This window comes from Geotrypetes seraphini, chromosome 3 (assembly GCF_902459505.1).
Source record: "Geotrypetes seraphini chromosome 3, aGeoSer1.1, whole genome shotgun sequence".
In the NCBI taxonomy this organism is placed as follows: domain Eukaryota; kingdom Metazoa; phylum Chordata; class Amphibia; order Gymnophiona; family Dermophiidae; genus Geotrypetes; species Geotrypetes seraphini.
In genome coordinates this window covers 250,342,190-250,359,424 of record NC_047086.1, presented here as the reverse complement: position 1 = coordinate 250,359,424, position 17,235 = coordinate 250,342,190, and the positions used below count along the sequence as shown (strand labels likewise).

Here is a 17,235-nt window from a genome sequence, read left to right as displayed (position 1 = left end):
GGAGTGTAGGTCAGGGGGGGGTTGGAGGTGGGTAGGTTGGGAAAAGAGAGGTGGAAGGGAGCAGGAGGAGATTGTTGTTCATTGGAGAGGGGTGTTAGGTGTCTTGTCCATGGAATAGGTGAGTTTTGAGAGATTTTCTAAACTCGAGGTAGGTGGGGGCCTCAAGGACAATTTGGGCTAGCCATGGGTTCAGTTTGGCAGCCTGGAAGGCGAAAGTTTTATCAAGGAATCTTTTGAAGTGACATAGTTTTAGGGAGGGGAAGGCGAAGAGCTGAATTCTGCGGGAGTGCTTGTTTATGCGATTCAGGTAGAAGTGAGGGTTTAAGTAGCTTGGGGATAGGCCAAATACTGTTTTATAACAGAAGCAGGCGAATTTGAATAGGATTCTGGATTCAAAGGGTAGCCAGTGAAGTTTGTGGTAGAAAGGGGTGACATGTTCCCATTTTTTCAGGCCGAATATGAGGCGGACCGCAGTGTTCTGGATCATTTTAAGTCTTCTAGTGGTTTTCTTCGTGGAGCTCAAGTAAATAATATTGCAGTAGTCTAGTATGCTAAGAATGGAGGATTGCACTAGCAGGCGGAATGAGGTCTCGTCAAAGTATTTTTTAATGGTGCGGAGTTTCCTTTTTTTTTTTTTTTTTAATTCTTTATTTATTTTAACATGGAAACCATCAAGAAAAAAAACTTTCTTGTTCAGATTATTGAGAAAGACATTACAATATATAATAAAAGGGTATAAAATACAAAGAAAATAGTTTTCTTAATCAATCTTTAGTCCATTATTTATAGATCCAAGAATGTTAATGAGTGAAAAAAAAGAGGAAAATGGAATCATCCAATTAAACAATAAGATAGCGATTTCCTGATTGTGGTTACAGGATTAACTACTAAATTAACTTGATGTTATTGGACCCCCTTCAAGGCGTTTCATGGTGAGAAAACCTGTTAACTGAGATGGTTCAAAGAATATATATGTATTGGATCTATATTTTACAATACATTTACATGGATATCGTAAAAAGAAAACTCCCCCCACTGCTGCCACCCCTGGTTTAAGAAGCAAAAACTGTCGTCTACGTTTTTGGGTTTCCTTTGTCACATCTGGGAACATCTGTATTTTATGTCCAAGAAATTCTTTATCTCTATTTTTGAAAAACAATTTCAGTAACCAATTTTTATCAGGTGTTAATACCACCGTAAGTAAAAGAGTAGCAGGTTTTACTATTTCTTTAAGAGAAGTTTCCAAAATTGTTGTTACATCCATTGGGGAATTCTGATTTTGTTCCAACTGAGAAGATTCTTCTTTTATTTTTGTTGGCAAGTAAAACACTTGTAGGAAAGGAGGAAGCATATCTTCAGGAATATTTAATATTTCAATCAAATATTTTTTCAACATTTCTTTTGCGGATATCGTTGAAGTTTTAGGAAAATTCAAAATTCTAAGATTATTTAAACGCGAAGTATTTTCTAAACTTTCAACTTTCCTTCTTAAATTGGTGTTATCTCTGATTAAAGTACCCTGTACCTGTTTTACTTCTAATAATTCCTTCTCAATTGTGTCCACTTTGGTTTTCAATAATGAAGTATCTTCTTTCACAACTTTAAATTCTTCCTTTTGTTCCAAAACTTTCTTTTCCAAATTTAATATTTGTGGAGATAAAGTCTGTCCCAAGCTTGCAACTAGGTCCCAAATTGAATCCAGGGTGATATTAGTAGGTCTTATTGAAGCAAATGTACCTGGTTGTATTGATTGAATTCCTCCAGTCTCAGGGCTTATCTCTCCTTTGCCTTGTTCTTCTGACTGCTCCACCGCTGTTTCTGCCTCAAGATTAAGAACTTCCGGAGCCAAGCTCAAATTAGCCTCCCGGGGTAGAGAGTCCACCACTTCGGTTAGACTGTCGTCCCTCGGTGAGCTGGCTCTCTGGGGCTGTGGAGGCGGGGATCTTACGTCGGGGCTCAGCGTCGACTCGAGCCCAGGGAAGTTCACTGTCGCCTCACTCGTTGCCGGAACTTCCAGCGGGCGAATCCCCGACAAAACTGGATCCCGTTGTAGGCGCCTCAGGAACTCGTCTATAGCCACCGTAGGAGGGGTATCTGCATGCCGCGAGGCTCCGACTGCGCTTCTACCCCTTCTCTTCGGCATTTTTGCGGAAAGGTAAAGTAGGGAGCTATTCCGAGAGCGTCTCACCCACAATCATTCCATCGCGGCCATCTTGGATCGGTGCGGAGTTTCCATAGCACCGAGATGCATTTCCTGACTGTGATATCTTTGTGTTTCTCCAGGGATAAATGTTTATCTAGTGTGACTCCCAGTATTTTTAAGGTTTGTTCGAGGGGGAAAGTAGATCCTTTCACTTGAATTGTGGTGTCTTTGATTTTGTCATTGGGGGTAGCTAGTAAGAATTTTGTTTTGTCGGGATTTAGTTTTAGTTTGTAGGATAACATCCAGCGTTCTATCTGAGTGAGTATATTTGAGAGTGAGGTAAGGAACTCTGGTGTGAAATTGGTTAGCGGGATGACTATTGTGATGTCATCCGCGTAGATAAAGAATTTGAGTTTGAGGCTTTGCAGGAGGTTTCCTAGGGAGGTAAGGTAAACATTAAATAAGGTGGGGGACAGGGGGGAGCCCTGTGGAACTCCGCAGGAGTTGTCCCAGCTATATGAAAGAGAGTTGTTCTTAAACACCCTGTATGATCTGTTTCGTAGGAATCCATGAAACCAGTTGAGAACTTGGCCGGAGATGCCAATGTAAGCAAGGCAGTCTAGTAGAATGGTGTGGTTGACTAGGTCGAAAGAACTGCTGAGGTCAAGTTAGACGATCAGGGCACTAGAGCCCTGGCTGAAGAGTGTATGAAGGTGTCGAGTAGAGAAGCTATAATGGTTTCAGTGCTGTGATCGGAGCGGAAGCCTGATTGATTATCATTTAGGATTTTAAATTTTTCCAGGTGTGTGGTAAGTTCGGCATTTACCATCCCTTCTGCTATTTTGGTGAATAGTGGGATACTAGCGATCGGTCTGTAATTGGATGGGTCATTGGGTGGTTCTTTCGTGTTTTTTATTAATGGGGTTATCGAGATGTGGCCCTGCTCTGTTGGGAAACTACCTGTGGATAGTAGAAGGTTTACCCATGCCAACATATTGGCTTTGAAATGGATTGGCGCAGTTTTCATAATGTTTGGGGGACAGGTGTCCAGTCTGCAAAAGGAGTTGGAGTACTTATTGTAATATTTGTTGAAGGTTTGCCAGTCTATAGTTTTGAATTGGTTCCAGCTTAGATCTGTTCTGGACCCGAGGTCAGGTTTAGACATGTCGGTGTCTGGGAGTATTGGAAAGTCCTCGTGGGGATTGGCTGGGGCAGTTATAGATAACCTTAGTTTCTGTATCTTGTTGTTAAAGAAGTCTGCTAGGGTGTTAGCGGTTAGTGTGGATTCTTCATGATTATCAGTGAGCGTCTCAAGATTGTAAAGGTCGTTGACCAGTTTAAAGAGGTTGCTACTGTTAGTTGTGACGTTTCCAATTTTATGGGTGTAGAAATTTTTTCGTTTTTCCTTGATGAGGTATTTGTAGTTTTTTAATTTGAGTCTCCAGGCCACTCTGTGTTCCTGGGTTCCAGATTTAATCCAAAGTCTTTCAGATTTTCTAATGTCCCTTTTTACTAGTAGTAGTTCTGAGTCAAACCATCCCTCCAGATTAGGAGTTCTGATTCTGCGAGTTTTTATGGGAGCTATTTCGTTTAGAATGTTTGTGCTGTCTTTGATCCAGGAAGTCATAAGTTGAGCTGTTTCTTCGTTTTGTTTTGTGATGGTTTCATAGTGGGACCAGAATACTATTGGGTCGATTTTACCTCTAGTATTGTGAGTTTTTTTGTTTCTTGTTTTGTTGTTTTTGGTGGTTTTTTGTTGGCAGTCAATAGAGAAGCTACATAGTCTGTGGTCAGACCATAGGGAGTCTGTCCAGTTATCTTGTTTCCAGTGGAATTTGGGATTGGTTGATTCTTTGGCGGAGAATGTCACCAGGTCAAGCTGATGTCCTTTTTGGTGAGTTTTGATGGGTGGGGGTTTGGAATAACCTAGTTGGGAGATTAGCACCAGAAGTCAGATACATCTGGTTGTTTTGTTTGCTCTAGGTGGATGTTGATGTCCCCACATAGTAGGTTGTATGGACTTGTTAGAGAGTTGGTTAGTAGTAATTCTGCAAAGTCTTCTTTGGCTAGGGTCCATTTTTTTGGTGGGATATAGAATAAGGTGATTGTTAGGGAGGAGGCAAAGGGGTTTGAGGTTAGAGAGATGGCTAGTATTTATAAGTGATTTCTTTAAAATCATATTTTTTTATCTTTTGTACAACGCTTTGTAATTTGAAAAAGCGTTTAATCAAATAATTTGAATAAACTTGATAAACTTGAATTTGAAACTTGATTTCTGAATTAGGAGAGGATTTGGTATTGAGTACGGTGCAGTTTAGGTGGTCTTTAAAGATTATTGCTAGCCCTCCTCCCCTTCCCCAGGTTCTAGCTAGGGATAGAATCTTGAAGCCTGGGGGGAGGCAGTCTTTGATAATAATATCTTTGTCTGAGAGTAGCCACGTTTCCGTGAATAGTACAAAGTCAGAGTTGGTTTCAGATAGCCAGTCTTTGATGAGAATGGACTTGTTTCTCATTGATCTGATGTTTAGGTAGAATCCTTGTAGGTTCTGGTAGTTAGTGTGGACTGTTGGAGAGTAATGGGAGTAGGCTAGCTTTTTTAGTGTTCTTTGTTTTTTCGTGCCATGCTTGGTTGATCTATGGGGGGGAGGAGGATTTGGGATGGGTGGCGGGGATGTATCTGTGGGGGGACCTGTAGCTGGGACGTCATATGGAGTATGGTGTGTGAGGGTATGGAATTTGGATTTTACTGTGCGGTGTAGGGAGTAGTGGACTGGGATAGGAGCAGAGTATGTTGGGTCGGCTGTGCAGATCTTGGTGATGATTAGATAGATTAGGAGCAATGATGTGCATTGGTGAAAGGTGGGCCAGGTCATGATGGTGTTTGGAGGTTTGCAAGGTGGTTGTTTTGGGGGAGCTGGTATAAGGAGTGTGGTAGATTGCGGGGTGGCGAGGGAACAGTATTCCTCTTAGATATAACAGTCTTTTACCTGGATTGTACAGGCTTATCAAATTGAGATGTACAGTCGTAGCGGTATATAAGAAAGAAGTTACAATTACAATTACAATTATCAGGTTGAAGTAAACAGATTACAATGTACAGTCCTATCAGGTTAGTGTAAACAGGTTACGATATGCAGTCTAAACATGTTGAGATGTGCAGTCTTTTTCCTGGTTTTACAGACTTAACAAGTTTACAAGTTTACAAGTTTACAAGTTTATTAGGATTTTATATACCGCCTATCAAGGTTATCTAAGCGGTTTTTACAATCACGTAAATAATGACAGGTTGAAATAATGATATAAGGTTCACGAAGTCATGCCAAGTCATGCAAGGTCATGCAAGCTGGTTGTGGTTCAGTTTATCAGGGTTGAGATAGTGATATAGAGTTCACATAGTCATGCAATGTCATGCAAGGTCATGCAAGTTGATTGTGGTTCATAGTTAATTATACTTATCATATGGAGTCGGACTCTGGTTTGCCTTGCTGGTTATCCGACAGGTTGGTGAGATTCGGTCTGCGTTGCGTGGTCGTTCACTGAATGGAGTAGGTCAGGAATCTATCGGCTGGGCCATGGGCACCATTGGTTTTTTATCAGATTTTTCCTATGGATCGGAGCAGTGCTCTGTATGTTCCGGTGCTGGGCCCCAAAGAGTGCTGGTCGCTGGTTTCGGTCAGTGCTTTGCCCAAGATCACTTTTATTTCTGGGCCCCTGGCATTAACTCCTAGAGTCTTAATTTATCAACTGGGCTCTGACTCTATGTTTCATAAGCATGCAACCATTTTTAAAATTTTTATTACCACATAAGAATTGCCGCTGTTGGGTCAGACCAGTGGTCCATCGTGCCCAGCAGTCCGCTCACACTGCGGCCCTTAAGTCAAAGGCCAGTGCCCTATTTGAGTCTAGTCTTACTTGCGTATGTTCTGTTCCAGTAGGAACTTATCCAACCTTGTCTTGAATCCCTGAAGGATGCTTTCCCCTATAACAGCCTCTGGAAAAGTGTTCCAGATTTCTATCACTCTCTGGGTGAAGAAGAACTTCCTTACGTTTGTACGGAATTTTTTACCTTCTAACTTTAGCAAGTGCCCTCTCGTTCTCTTCACCTTGGAGAGGGTGAACAGTCTCTCTCTTTCTCAACTAAGTCAATTCCCTTCAATATCTTGAATGTTTTGATCATGTCCCCCCTCAGTCTTCTCAAGGGAGAAGAGGCCCAGTTTCTCTAGCCTCTCGTTGTACGGCCCATTCCTCGAGCGTATTTATGTCTCTTTGTAGGTCTTCGCAATCCTTCCTTGTCCTCATTACTCTGAATCATTTTGTATCGTCCGCAAATTTAATCACCGTGCCAATTTAATCATCGTGCCAATTTCTAAGTCGTTTATAAATATGTTGAAGAGCACATACCCGAGCACTGAACCCTGCGGCACTCCACTCGTGACACTTTTCCAGTCCAGTATTTCCATTCACCCCCACTCTCTGTTTCCTATCCACCAACCAGTTTTTAATCCACGTGAGTATTATCACCCTCGTTTCCATGTATTTTGCAGGTGTAAGGTCTCATGCAGTATCCCTACACTAACTGGTTAGAACAGGAATGCCTACTCTCTGCCCCTGAGGTGCCCCCCTTCAAAAATAGAAACATTTTTTAGTGTGTGGTTAGTAAGCATTTAGATCCTTTTGGGCTGTTATGCAGTATATAAAGTTCTTAATAAACATAAGCGACTATTTTGAAGTTACCACTGGACACCTGAGTGCATCTCACAAGATGCCATTATTAGCTGTGTTAGGCATGCATTTGCGCTTAACGCAGCTTAGTAAAAGGAGACCTCCCTCTGGGAGAAAAAAGCCACTGTACTTTAACTTACTTTGAGCTACTAGTAAAAAAGGTGTGAGCAAAATAACTGATTAAGGAGGAATGGCCAGACACATAATGAAAGTCTAGGTCAATTATGAATTTTATGACAGAATGCCTTCAAGTATAAGCTAATTTACCAAAACCAACTGCCCAGGTTTCTCAGACACATACAGAAAAGCAAGTAAAGAGCCCGTGAGGCATTTGCTGGGCTCCTCATTCCCTGTTCTCAACTACACTGCCTCTGAGTATCATCCCAAAACATCTGACTGTGCCTGTCAAGATAATGATCTACAGCCTGTAAAAACTCCCACCAATACAAACAGCCCTACACTGGTAACAGATAACATTTCTGTTTAACTGAACTTGCTATTTACAATGTTTTTTTATGACCAAGGATGATAGATAGGTCTTTGGTACTACCACACAAAAGAGGGAAAGAACCAGCCGAAGGTCTGGGGATACAACGTAATTTCAGCATCACTTACACTCTACATTAAAAAAAAAAAAAAGGAAGAGAGAAAATTGCAACTTTTTCCTCGTTCTTTGTTTCTCATCTTTTCTCTCAGTCATTATCATCTAGTTATCGTAAATGCTATGTTGGAATTTTCATATAGTGGTATATCAAATGGAAATAAACCTGTATGTAATGCAACAAACTCAGGACTGACTAGTGTTCTTACCCCCCAACCTCAAGATACTACCCCTGAACTACCATATGTACTCAAATATAAAGTAAAATTTAGGCCAAAAAAAAAAAGGCCCAAATATGGAGGTCTCTGTTTATATTTGACTCTATGCTCCACCTCCTGCCACCATGGCTACTGCCATTTCTTCCTTCCTTGCAGTTACCAGCATTTTATTCATTTTATTGGCAGTTGCTTACAAATTCCCCCCCCCCCCAATTTACAAAACTATAGTGCGGTTTTTAGTGTTGACCACAGTGAAGCTGTTACCGCCACAGCTGGAACTAAAAACTGAACTATGATTTTGTAAAAAAAAAAAAAAAAAGGGAGGGGGGAGTAAATTATGCATTAGGCCAGTGCAAGGTTGGTGCAGGGCCTTGAGCTTAAGGCCCTGCATTGACCCTGCCCAAAACTTACTTTATCTGCATTAGCCAAAGGAAGGCAGGAAGGAACTATCAGTAAAATATTGGTAACTGTGTGTGTGTGTGGGGGGGGGGGTTATGGAAGAAGAAATGGTGGTAACTGCAGCAGTTGAGGGAGGGGGTGTGGAGGAAGAAATGCTTGTTTATATTCAAGTTAACAGTTTTTCTTCTTCTTGAGGGGGAAAATTTACCTCAGTTTATACTTGAGTACATACACAATACTTACTGTTTTAGCATAGTAAAATGTACATGCCAACATGTGCAAAAGACGCAAATGTACAGGGGCATCGTGAGCTAGGCATGGAGAAGTCCTAGAAATCTTACAAGGAACATTCCTTAGGCAACTAGTGGAGGATCTCAATAGGAGAAACTAGACTAGTTGTACTACTAACCAATGGGCATGCTGTCACTGGACACAGTCAAGGAAAATTTAATACGAGTATGTAGTGATATATTCATAGTCCTCCAATTTCCTGTGGCTAAAAGTGAGGAATTCAATCGAAATTATGTGGAGGATTGTGACTATATCACTACATACTCGTACTAAATTTTCCTTGACTGTGTCCAGTGGCAGCATGCCCTTTGGTTAGTAGTACAACTAGTCTAGTTTCTCCTATTGAGATCCTCCACTAGTTGCCTAAGGAATGTTCCTTGTAAGATTACTAGGACTTCTCCGCACTTAGCTGATGCTGTACCTGGTAAGCTCCAGATAATTTCCAGTAGACTGAAGTCACCTAGAAGCAGCACCTCTCCTTTGTGGCGCAGTAGTTAGAGTTACTCAGCCTTAACACACCAAGGTTGTGGGTTCAAATCCCTCGCTGCTCCTTGTGACCTGGGCAAGTCACTTAATCCCCTCATTGCCCCAGATACACTAATAGAGTTTGAGCCCACCAGGACAGATAGGTAAATATGATAAAGTACCTTAGGATATAAGTGGTATATAAATAAATCCTAGTCCGAGGACTTTTTTTTTCTCTCTTGCACAAATAAGAAGTGGAACCTGTGCAGAGTGCCAGATACAACTCTGACCACCTTATTGGGCAGAATGGATGGACCATGCAGGTCTTTATCTGCCAACATTTACTATTACTAGAAATCTGTATATTTCCATGTACAAAGCAAAAATTCAGTCTTTCACTAAATTACCTGCCTGTCACAAGAAGGTTCTCTCACAGATGCCAATTTAAGATATTATCGCAGTTACAGTACTTGAAATACATTTTCCATCCATAGTTTTCAGATACAATAGATGAGTATCAGAAACTATATGGATAGGTGCACACAATAGTCATACTTGAACTGTTTTTCTTCTGTACAAAATTATTTTTATCTGTAGCACTCCTGAAAATATTAATTGGAATTATGAAGGAGAGAAATTCCAGTTAACTCCTCTAATTTCTGAAGAGGAATATCTTTAACACCATAAAGATGCCACACAAATGTTCTGGCACTTCTATATAGAAGAAACTACAGCTTATGAGCATTGAAACTCAGACACAGTGGTTAACCGTTAAAGAAACCTTTCACACTGCCTCCTCCTTGATTGCCACTCTCCCAGTCAAAAATAAGAAATATACACTGTTCTAACCACTGGGCCACTCAGTTCAAAACGTACTTAACAGTCCTATTAACTTACAACATGCAGCTACTACTGCACCTGTTTAATAATACTTATCCAAACCAAGCGAATGTTTGGGTAACACAAAACACATAATTTAAGGCGGTACATTTTTAAACAAAATGTTAAGAACCATTTTATTGTACTTCGCTGGAACTGGCTACTATTAAATCCTTTTTATTGTTATCTGCACAGAACCTTAAGGTTTGCAGCAGAATACAAGTATTTTATTGTATTCCAAGTCAAAGATATTCCTTGTCTTCCTAACATAATACTTTTTTGGACAAGCTTTCAAAGCATGGGCCCTTTTGTTCAAATCAGATAAGAGCAAAAGGTTATAATATTGTAATGCATACGAGGACCGTTCAAAAAGTATCAGACCTTAATTTTTCATGCGTAAACAAGATGTGCACCCTAATGCGCATACTTGAATTTTTTTTCCCACCTACAGAAGCTGTCAGTCGCCGACAGACTGCCGAGTGAGGAAGTGTAAGTGAGCGAAATCCAATTTTTGTTTTTGATAAAATGACAGAAAAAGCTGAACACTACTACTGCATTAAATTTTGTGTAAAGCTTGGCGATTCCCAAGTGGAAACAATCCGCAAGATTCAACAGGCCTTCAGGGACGAACCAATGGGCACCACATAGGTAAAGGAGTAGTACAACTGCTTCAGAGATGGCCGCACATCAGTGGAGAGTGAAGCATGTTCTGTTAGGCCTTAAACATCCAGAAATCAGATCGTCATTGACCAAGTGAGGACTCTGGTAATGCATGATCGTTGAATCACGATCAGAGAACTTGTAGACGAGGCGAGCATCAACGTTGGATCCGTTCATTCCATTTTGACTGAGGATTTAAGCTTCAGGAGAATTTCAGCGAAGTTCATGCCAAAGCTGCTAACGATCGAGCAGAAACAACTCCGAGATCGCACAGGACATGCTGGAGACTGTGATCCCAACTTCCTCAGCACAGTGATCACTGCCGATGAATCATGGGTTTATGGGTATGACCCAGAAACCAAGTTGATGTCATCATAATGGAAGCATTCAATATCCCCGAGGCTAAAAAAAGCAAGGCAGGTCCGCAGCAATGTCAAAGTCATGCTGATTGTCTTCTTTGATTCCAGTGGCGTGGTTCATCACGAGTATGCACCACATGGCACCACCATTACCAAGGGGTGCTACCAAGAGGTTTTGTGTCACCTTCGTAATGCTTTGAGACACAAACGCCCCGACCTTTGGGCAGCAGGCAATTGGCAGCTCCATCACGATAACACACCTGCCCATTCTTCACATTTGATATGGAGCTTCCTTGTCAAACACAACACACCTGTGATTCCTCAGGCTCCCTACTCTCCCAACATGGCTCCGTGTGACTTCTGGCTTTTTCCCAAGGTGAAAATGCCCCTGAAAGAGACCAGATGTCAATCAAGAGAAGACATCATGCAGAATGCAACGGACCAGTTGCAAGCAATCTCAAAAGAGAAGTTCCAGCGCTGCTTCTGACAGTGGCAGAATCGTTGGAAGAAGTGTGTGGCAGCTCAAGGGGACTGCTTTGAAGGAGTTTAGTATAAGATTGTTGTATCTGAATACGAGTATCTTTTATGAATAAAGGTCTGATACGTTTTTGAACAGCCCTCTTATATATATATATATATATATATATATATATATATATATACATACATACATATATACGAGGGCCGTTCAAAAACATATATATATATATATATATATACGAGGGCCGTTCAAAAACATATATATATATATATATATATATATACATACATACTGTATAGTCAAAGACGTTAGAAAAGAATATCATGTGCTCTCCGATTTTTTTGGTTTCTACATCTTCAACTAGAAAACACGCTATCTCCCAAAAGAAGCAGACCCGGAGGAAAGCACTAGCTAACTAAGTGCAGGCTCGTGCTATAAAAGCATCCTCCCTCCTACCCCGGCTGCTGCAACCGGGTGACCGCAGCACGCAAGCGCGAGGCGAAAGACAGATGCGCGTGGCGGCTGGTAGTACCTGAGCTGTCAGCCCCTGCTCCTCGTCCTCATGACCGCTTAGCACCCTCCGAAGCTTGTCCATGGTGCGCACCGCGCCCACAGCCTGCTACCACCAAATGAGCTGCGTAGGCACTCTCGCCCGTCCCCTCCTCTCTTAACGGTAGACTGTTTTCTCAGCTGCCACCGAGTGAAACTTTAAACAGGAAATCTCGCTCCACCGCGCAGAGCGGAAGTCCGGCACAGAAAGTTTGTCCCAGTATTGTTAGAAAAGCAACAGCGAGAGAATCTCGTGACCGGATGTGACGTGTTCGGCACGCGCTTATCGTAGTGTTGGTGGCTATTCAAGATTTAATCCTTTCATTTAGGTTCTCTTAAAAGCATGAAAACTCTAAATCTAGGTTTCCTCGCCTGTGAGCTCGTTCTGTGTTGGCCAGACTGGGGTTTTCTAAGGATATTGGCGTAAAGAGATAGGAAGAATCTGTTTTCTTAACTCTGGGTTTATATTCTTTCGTAGCCGACTTTTTGATATTTAGACATAAAATTCGAATAATGTAGCATTTGAAATAAAGTAAATTTATTGTGTAATAAAACTAAAAAGTAATTTCCTAAACTTTGTATTCCATATTTTTACTGAGGTGGGGTGACATCTCTTGTGTGCCTCAAGGAGACGAAAGGTCTCGGAGCTAGCATAAGGAAATGAAGGATTGGGAATAAGGTGGGTAAAAGGTGTATTGGAAGGGGAAAATAAAGTTAGGAAATAGAATGCTTTTGTAGGTTTGGGGTTTTTTTTTTGGGGGGGGGGGGTTCAACGGGGTTAGGGAGGTGTCTTTCCCTCCCTTGGCTTCAGTTCTGCTCCTAGTTTCCCATAATTGACCTTCTGTCTCCTTTATTTTTATTCTTTGATTTCTCTTCTCTTTTCCTATCTGTGTTTATCACCCTTTTCCCATTCCAAATCCCCCCTTTCTCCATATCTCTTTCTGAATTTTCCTTTACCCCATTCTTTATACTTTTCCTTGCCCATCACCAAACATGAAAATCTCACCCTCCCCAGAAAGGTCCTGCCAATCCAATCTCATCAGCTTCTTTGACTGGGTAACAAAACAGTTAGACTTGGGAGAATCCATGGACGTCGTATACCTAGACTTCAGCAAAGCTTTCGATAGTGTCCCACATCGCAGGCTGTTGAGCAAGATGAAATCAATGGGGCTGGGAGAAACACTAGTTAACTACATGGGTCAATGACTGGCTGATTGGTAGACTTCAGAGGGTGGTGGTTAACGGTACCCTCTCTAAAATATCGGAGGTGACCAGTGGAGTACCGCAGGGCTCAGTCTTGGGCCCGCTCCTTTTCAACATATTCATAGGTGACCTAACTCAGGGGCTTCAAGATAAGGTAACGTTATTCGCTGACGACGCCAAACTATGCAATATAGTGAGAGATGGCAATTCACCCGATAGTATGACACAGGACCTACATTTGTTGGAGCTTTGGTCCTCGACCTGGCAGCTGGGCTTCAACGCTAAGAAATGCAAGATCATGCACCTCGGCAGCAGAAATCCGTGCAGAACTTACACCTTGAATGGTGAGACCTTAGCTAGAACTTCAACAGAACGAGACTTGGGAGTGATCATCAACTGCTGATCATGTGGAGAAGGCTTCATCTAAGGCAAGACAGTTGTTAGGTTGCATCCGCAGGAGTTTCATCAGCCGGAAGCCTGAAGTCATAATGCCATTATACAGAACCATGGTGAGGCCTCATTTGGAATACTGTGTGCAATTCTGGAGGCCACACTACCGAAAAGATGTGCTGAGAGTAGAGTCGGTGCAACGGATGGCCACCAGGATGGTCTCGGAGCTAAAGGATCTATCGTACGAGGAAAGGCTGAAAAATTTGCGGCTGTACTCGAGGAACGTAGGGAGAGAGGAGACATGATTGAAACGTTTAAGTATATTACCGGCCGTATCGAGATGGAAGAAGAGATTCTCTTTCTCAAAGGACCCTCAGCCACAAGAGGGCATCCACTCAAACTCAGGGGTGGGAAATGTCATGGCAACACCAGGAAATATTTCTTCACCGAGAGAGTGGTTGATCTTGGAACGAGCTCCCGGTGCAGGTGATCGAGGCAAACAGCGTGCAAGAATTTAAGAGCAAATGGGATGCCCATGTGGGATCCCTTAGAGGGTTAAGCCAAGGGAACCTGTCACCAGGAGTGGGATCCCTAGGATAGTAGGCTTGGGGGTGGGTCAGTAGAGTGGGCAGACCTGATGGGCTATGGCCCTTATCTGCCGTCATCTTCTATGTTTCTATGTTTCTGTATGTCAAATCTAGTTTTGTGCTGCCATAGGAAATTGGGTTCTAGATACAGGGGAGGAAGTATTTGAAGACAGGAGAGAGAAGAATAAAATTGAAAGGATCTTACATGTCCTGTATATTTCAGGGGCGGGGAAGCCATCATGTAGGGAACTTAAGTAGCAAGTACTACTGGATTGTTGGTTCAATATTGCCTCGATAATGAATGTGACTGTTGGATGGACTACACAGGTCTTTTATCTGCTGTCATATAGTAACATAGAAAATGACGGCAGATAAATATCTGAATGGTCCATCCAGTCTGCCCAAACATACATTCTCTATAATTTGATTTAATTTAAATTGTTCTTTTTCTTAGATATTTCTGGGCTAGAAACACAGAGTTCTGCCTAGTATTGTGCATCTACTGGAGTCTCTGTCGAAGCTCACTCTAGCTCATGTAAACCATCCTAGCCCATCTTAAACTGAATGACCATATAAGGGACACAGACCATTCAAGTCTGTCCAGTACTAGCCTTAATTCTTCAATATATTCCATTATTTTCTGATTAGAGATCCTCTGTGTTCATCCCATGCTTTTTTTAACTGTGTCACCGTTTTCCTCTCCGCCACCTCCCTTGGGAGCACATTCCAGTCATCATCCAACCGTTCTGTAAAACAGAATTGCCTAACATTACTCTTGAGTCTACCCCTCAACCTCAGATTATTCCCTCTGGTTTTACCAATTTCTTTTCTCTGGAAAAGATTTTGTTCTAGGTTAATACCTTTCAAGTATTTGAACATCTGAATCATATCTCCTCTAGGGTATACATATTCAGGGCTTCAAGTCTCTCATACATTTTCTGGCGCAAACCTACCATTTTCATCGCCTTCCTCTGGATCGCTTCAAGTCTTCTTATATCATTTGCCAGATACGGTCTCCAGAATTGAACACAATACTCCAAGTGGGGCCTCGTCAATCAAGTTTCAAGTTTATTAAAAATGTGTTGTACACGAAATGTCAAGTACTTCAATACGTATGACAATTTAAAAATAGGAGAAAAAATAAAACAATTTTATACAAATAATCATACAGTATATACGTACAAATAATTACCGATACAAAAGGAGAGGGGGGGGATGAACTGCAATCTTTAAAGAAAATAAAGAAACATTTAGGGAAAAAACATCTGGAGGGTAACAAAGCATAATCATGAAATCATGGCTAAGCCTAAAGGAGAAGGTAAGAAAGATTGCGACCTATATGTAAGGTTAATGATCTGTACAGGGGCATCAATACCTTTCTTCTACTAGCTATGCCTCTTTCTATGCAGCCCAGCATCCTGGCAACAGCCACTGCCTTGTCACATTGTCTGAAGATTTGAAGGCAAAGAGACTCTATCACCCCAAGGTTCCTCTCCCCATCCATGCATATCAGCCTCTCATCTCCCAGCACATATGGCTCCTTCTGATTTCTAATCCCCAAATGCATTACTCTGCACTTCTTTGCATTGAATTTTAGTTGCCAGATATGAGATCCTTTTTTGTGTTTTCCACTCCCTCCTTACAGAGCAGAATTATAAAATCAGGCAGGTAGAGCAGTTACATATAGGATCTTTAAACAAGGGAAAATGTGCTACAAGACAAGATATTGCTAAAGCAGAATGATTAATTTAGCTGGGTTCAGAAGTTACTCACAATGATGCAGGCCCTGCTGGTTGAAAAAACCTTTAGTTGCAGAGGAGACCGCATGGTACAGCTAGTCACATGTTTCAGTGATGGTCTGAAGAGAGAGAGAGAGACATGATTCCAGCGCTGGTCTGAGGAAAAGAGAGCTTTTCAGGAACACATGGTATTAGCTGAGGGCCTATGGCATGTAGAAGTGATGTTGCAGTAAGTTGTGGTACATGTCCCATGATGATCCCCAAGAGAAGAGAGAGAGAGCATGGATGAATCTTCTGGTTTTATGGATGTTAGTGGATTGAAATTTGGTCCAATGAGGCACCAGGAGCAATTGTCCAATCCCTAGGCAGGAACTTGGGGGCTATGTCTCCTCCCTGATTCTGGCATTGCATCCAATCACTAAGTAGTATTTCAATTCCAGCTTTTAGGAGGATGATGTCATCTGATTAAATTTTGTCTGAGTGGCTTAAGTTCTAGCTAGGTAGGGCCTGATTAGATTTTCAATACCAAGTATTGTCCTTGCAGACCAGAGGTATTTCACACTATTGCTTTGTTGATTAGTCTGAGAAGATTGTGAACTGTATCTGGCCATTTCTTTGTCATCCCCTGAATAGGTGTACTTAACACTGTCTGAAGGCAGATATCATCAGTCTCAAAAGCCAAGTTAGAAATTCAAAATTCAATCATTTCTTGGCTCGGGTAATAAATTTATAATTTAGCTCCAGCAAAATTAATCATATCACGCTACAGCCCCAGTGTATAGGGTCTTTTAATACTCTCCTCCAAATCTTACAGGAATACATCCACTGTCCATTTTCTAGTATATCACTTCAATCATATGAGAAACCGGGCACACTAAAATTTTTCTTATTTCTAATAGAGAGGCAATTCCTAGTCCTACTTTTATGTTGAGACTTAATATGCTGTGTGTGAAATCAATGCAAAACTACACAACATCCAATTTTTTGTATTATTAAAAGTGATTGGAATAAATACATAGTAGCATAGTAACATATATAGTAAATGACAGCAGATAAAGAACTGAACGGTCCATCCAATCTGCCCATAAGTTATACCCATTAAAAATATATGATTAAATTAACATGTTTCTTCTTTGATATTTCTGGACTTTAGACTGTAAAGTCTGGTATTGTCAAGTTTCAAGTTTATTTGAAATTTGATGAATCACTTATACGTTCCAAATGCTGATGTTGCTGTCCAAGCTCACTCCAGCCTAACCAACCATCCCGCTGTTTGCAGGATAACTACCGTAAAGCCTAACCAATAACATCATCGTGTTCCATATTAGTGGAGTTCCCATTGATGCGCACCCCAGCCCATCCTACACTGAATCACAATATATGGGATACAAACTGTGCAGGTCTGTCCAATACCGGCCTTAGTTCTTTAATTTACATCCTTCATTTTCTAATTGTAGATTCTCTATTTTTATCCCATGCTTTTTTGAATTCCATCACCGTTTTCCTCTCCACCACTTCCCTCGGGAGGGCATTCCAGGCATCTACCACC

General features: G+C 41.5%; 1 protein-coding gene across 2 annotated transcripts in view; it reads right to left on the bottom strand.

Moving 5' to 3' along the window:
* The window catches only part of SFT2D1 (SFT2 domain containing 1), an 87,055-nt gene extending 75,041 nt beyond the window's left edge, over positions 1-12,014 (bottom strand). The window contains exon 1 of one of the 2 annotated variants that reach the window (XM_033937294.1): positions 11,751-12,014. In XM_033937294.1, coding sequence (XP_033793185.1) covers positions 11,751-11,813 — 63 coding nt within the window. In that variant the 5' untranslated portion in view covers positions 11,814-12,014. The remainder of the gene's footprint in view (positions 1-11,750) is intronic. The other variant, XM_033937293.1, reaches the window with a different exon arrangement.
* Between the last annotated feature and the right edge of the window lie 5,221 nt (positions 12,015-17,235).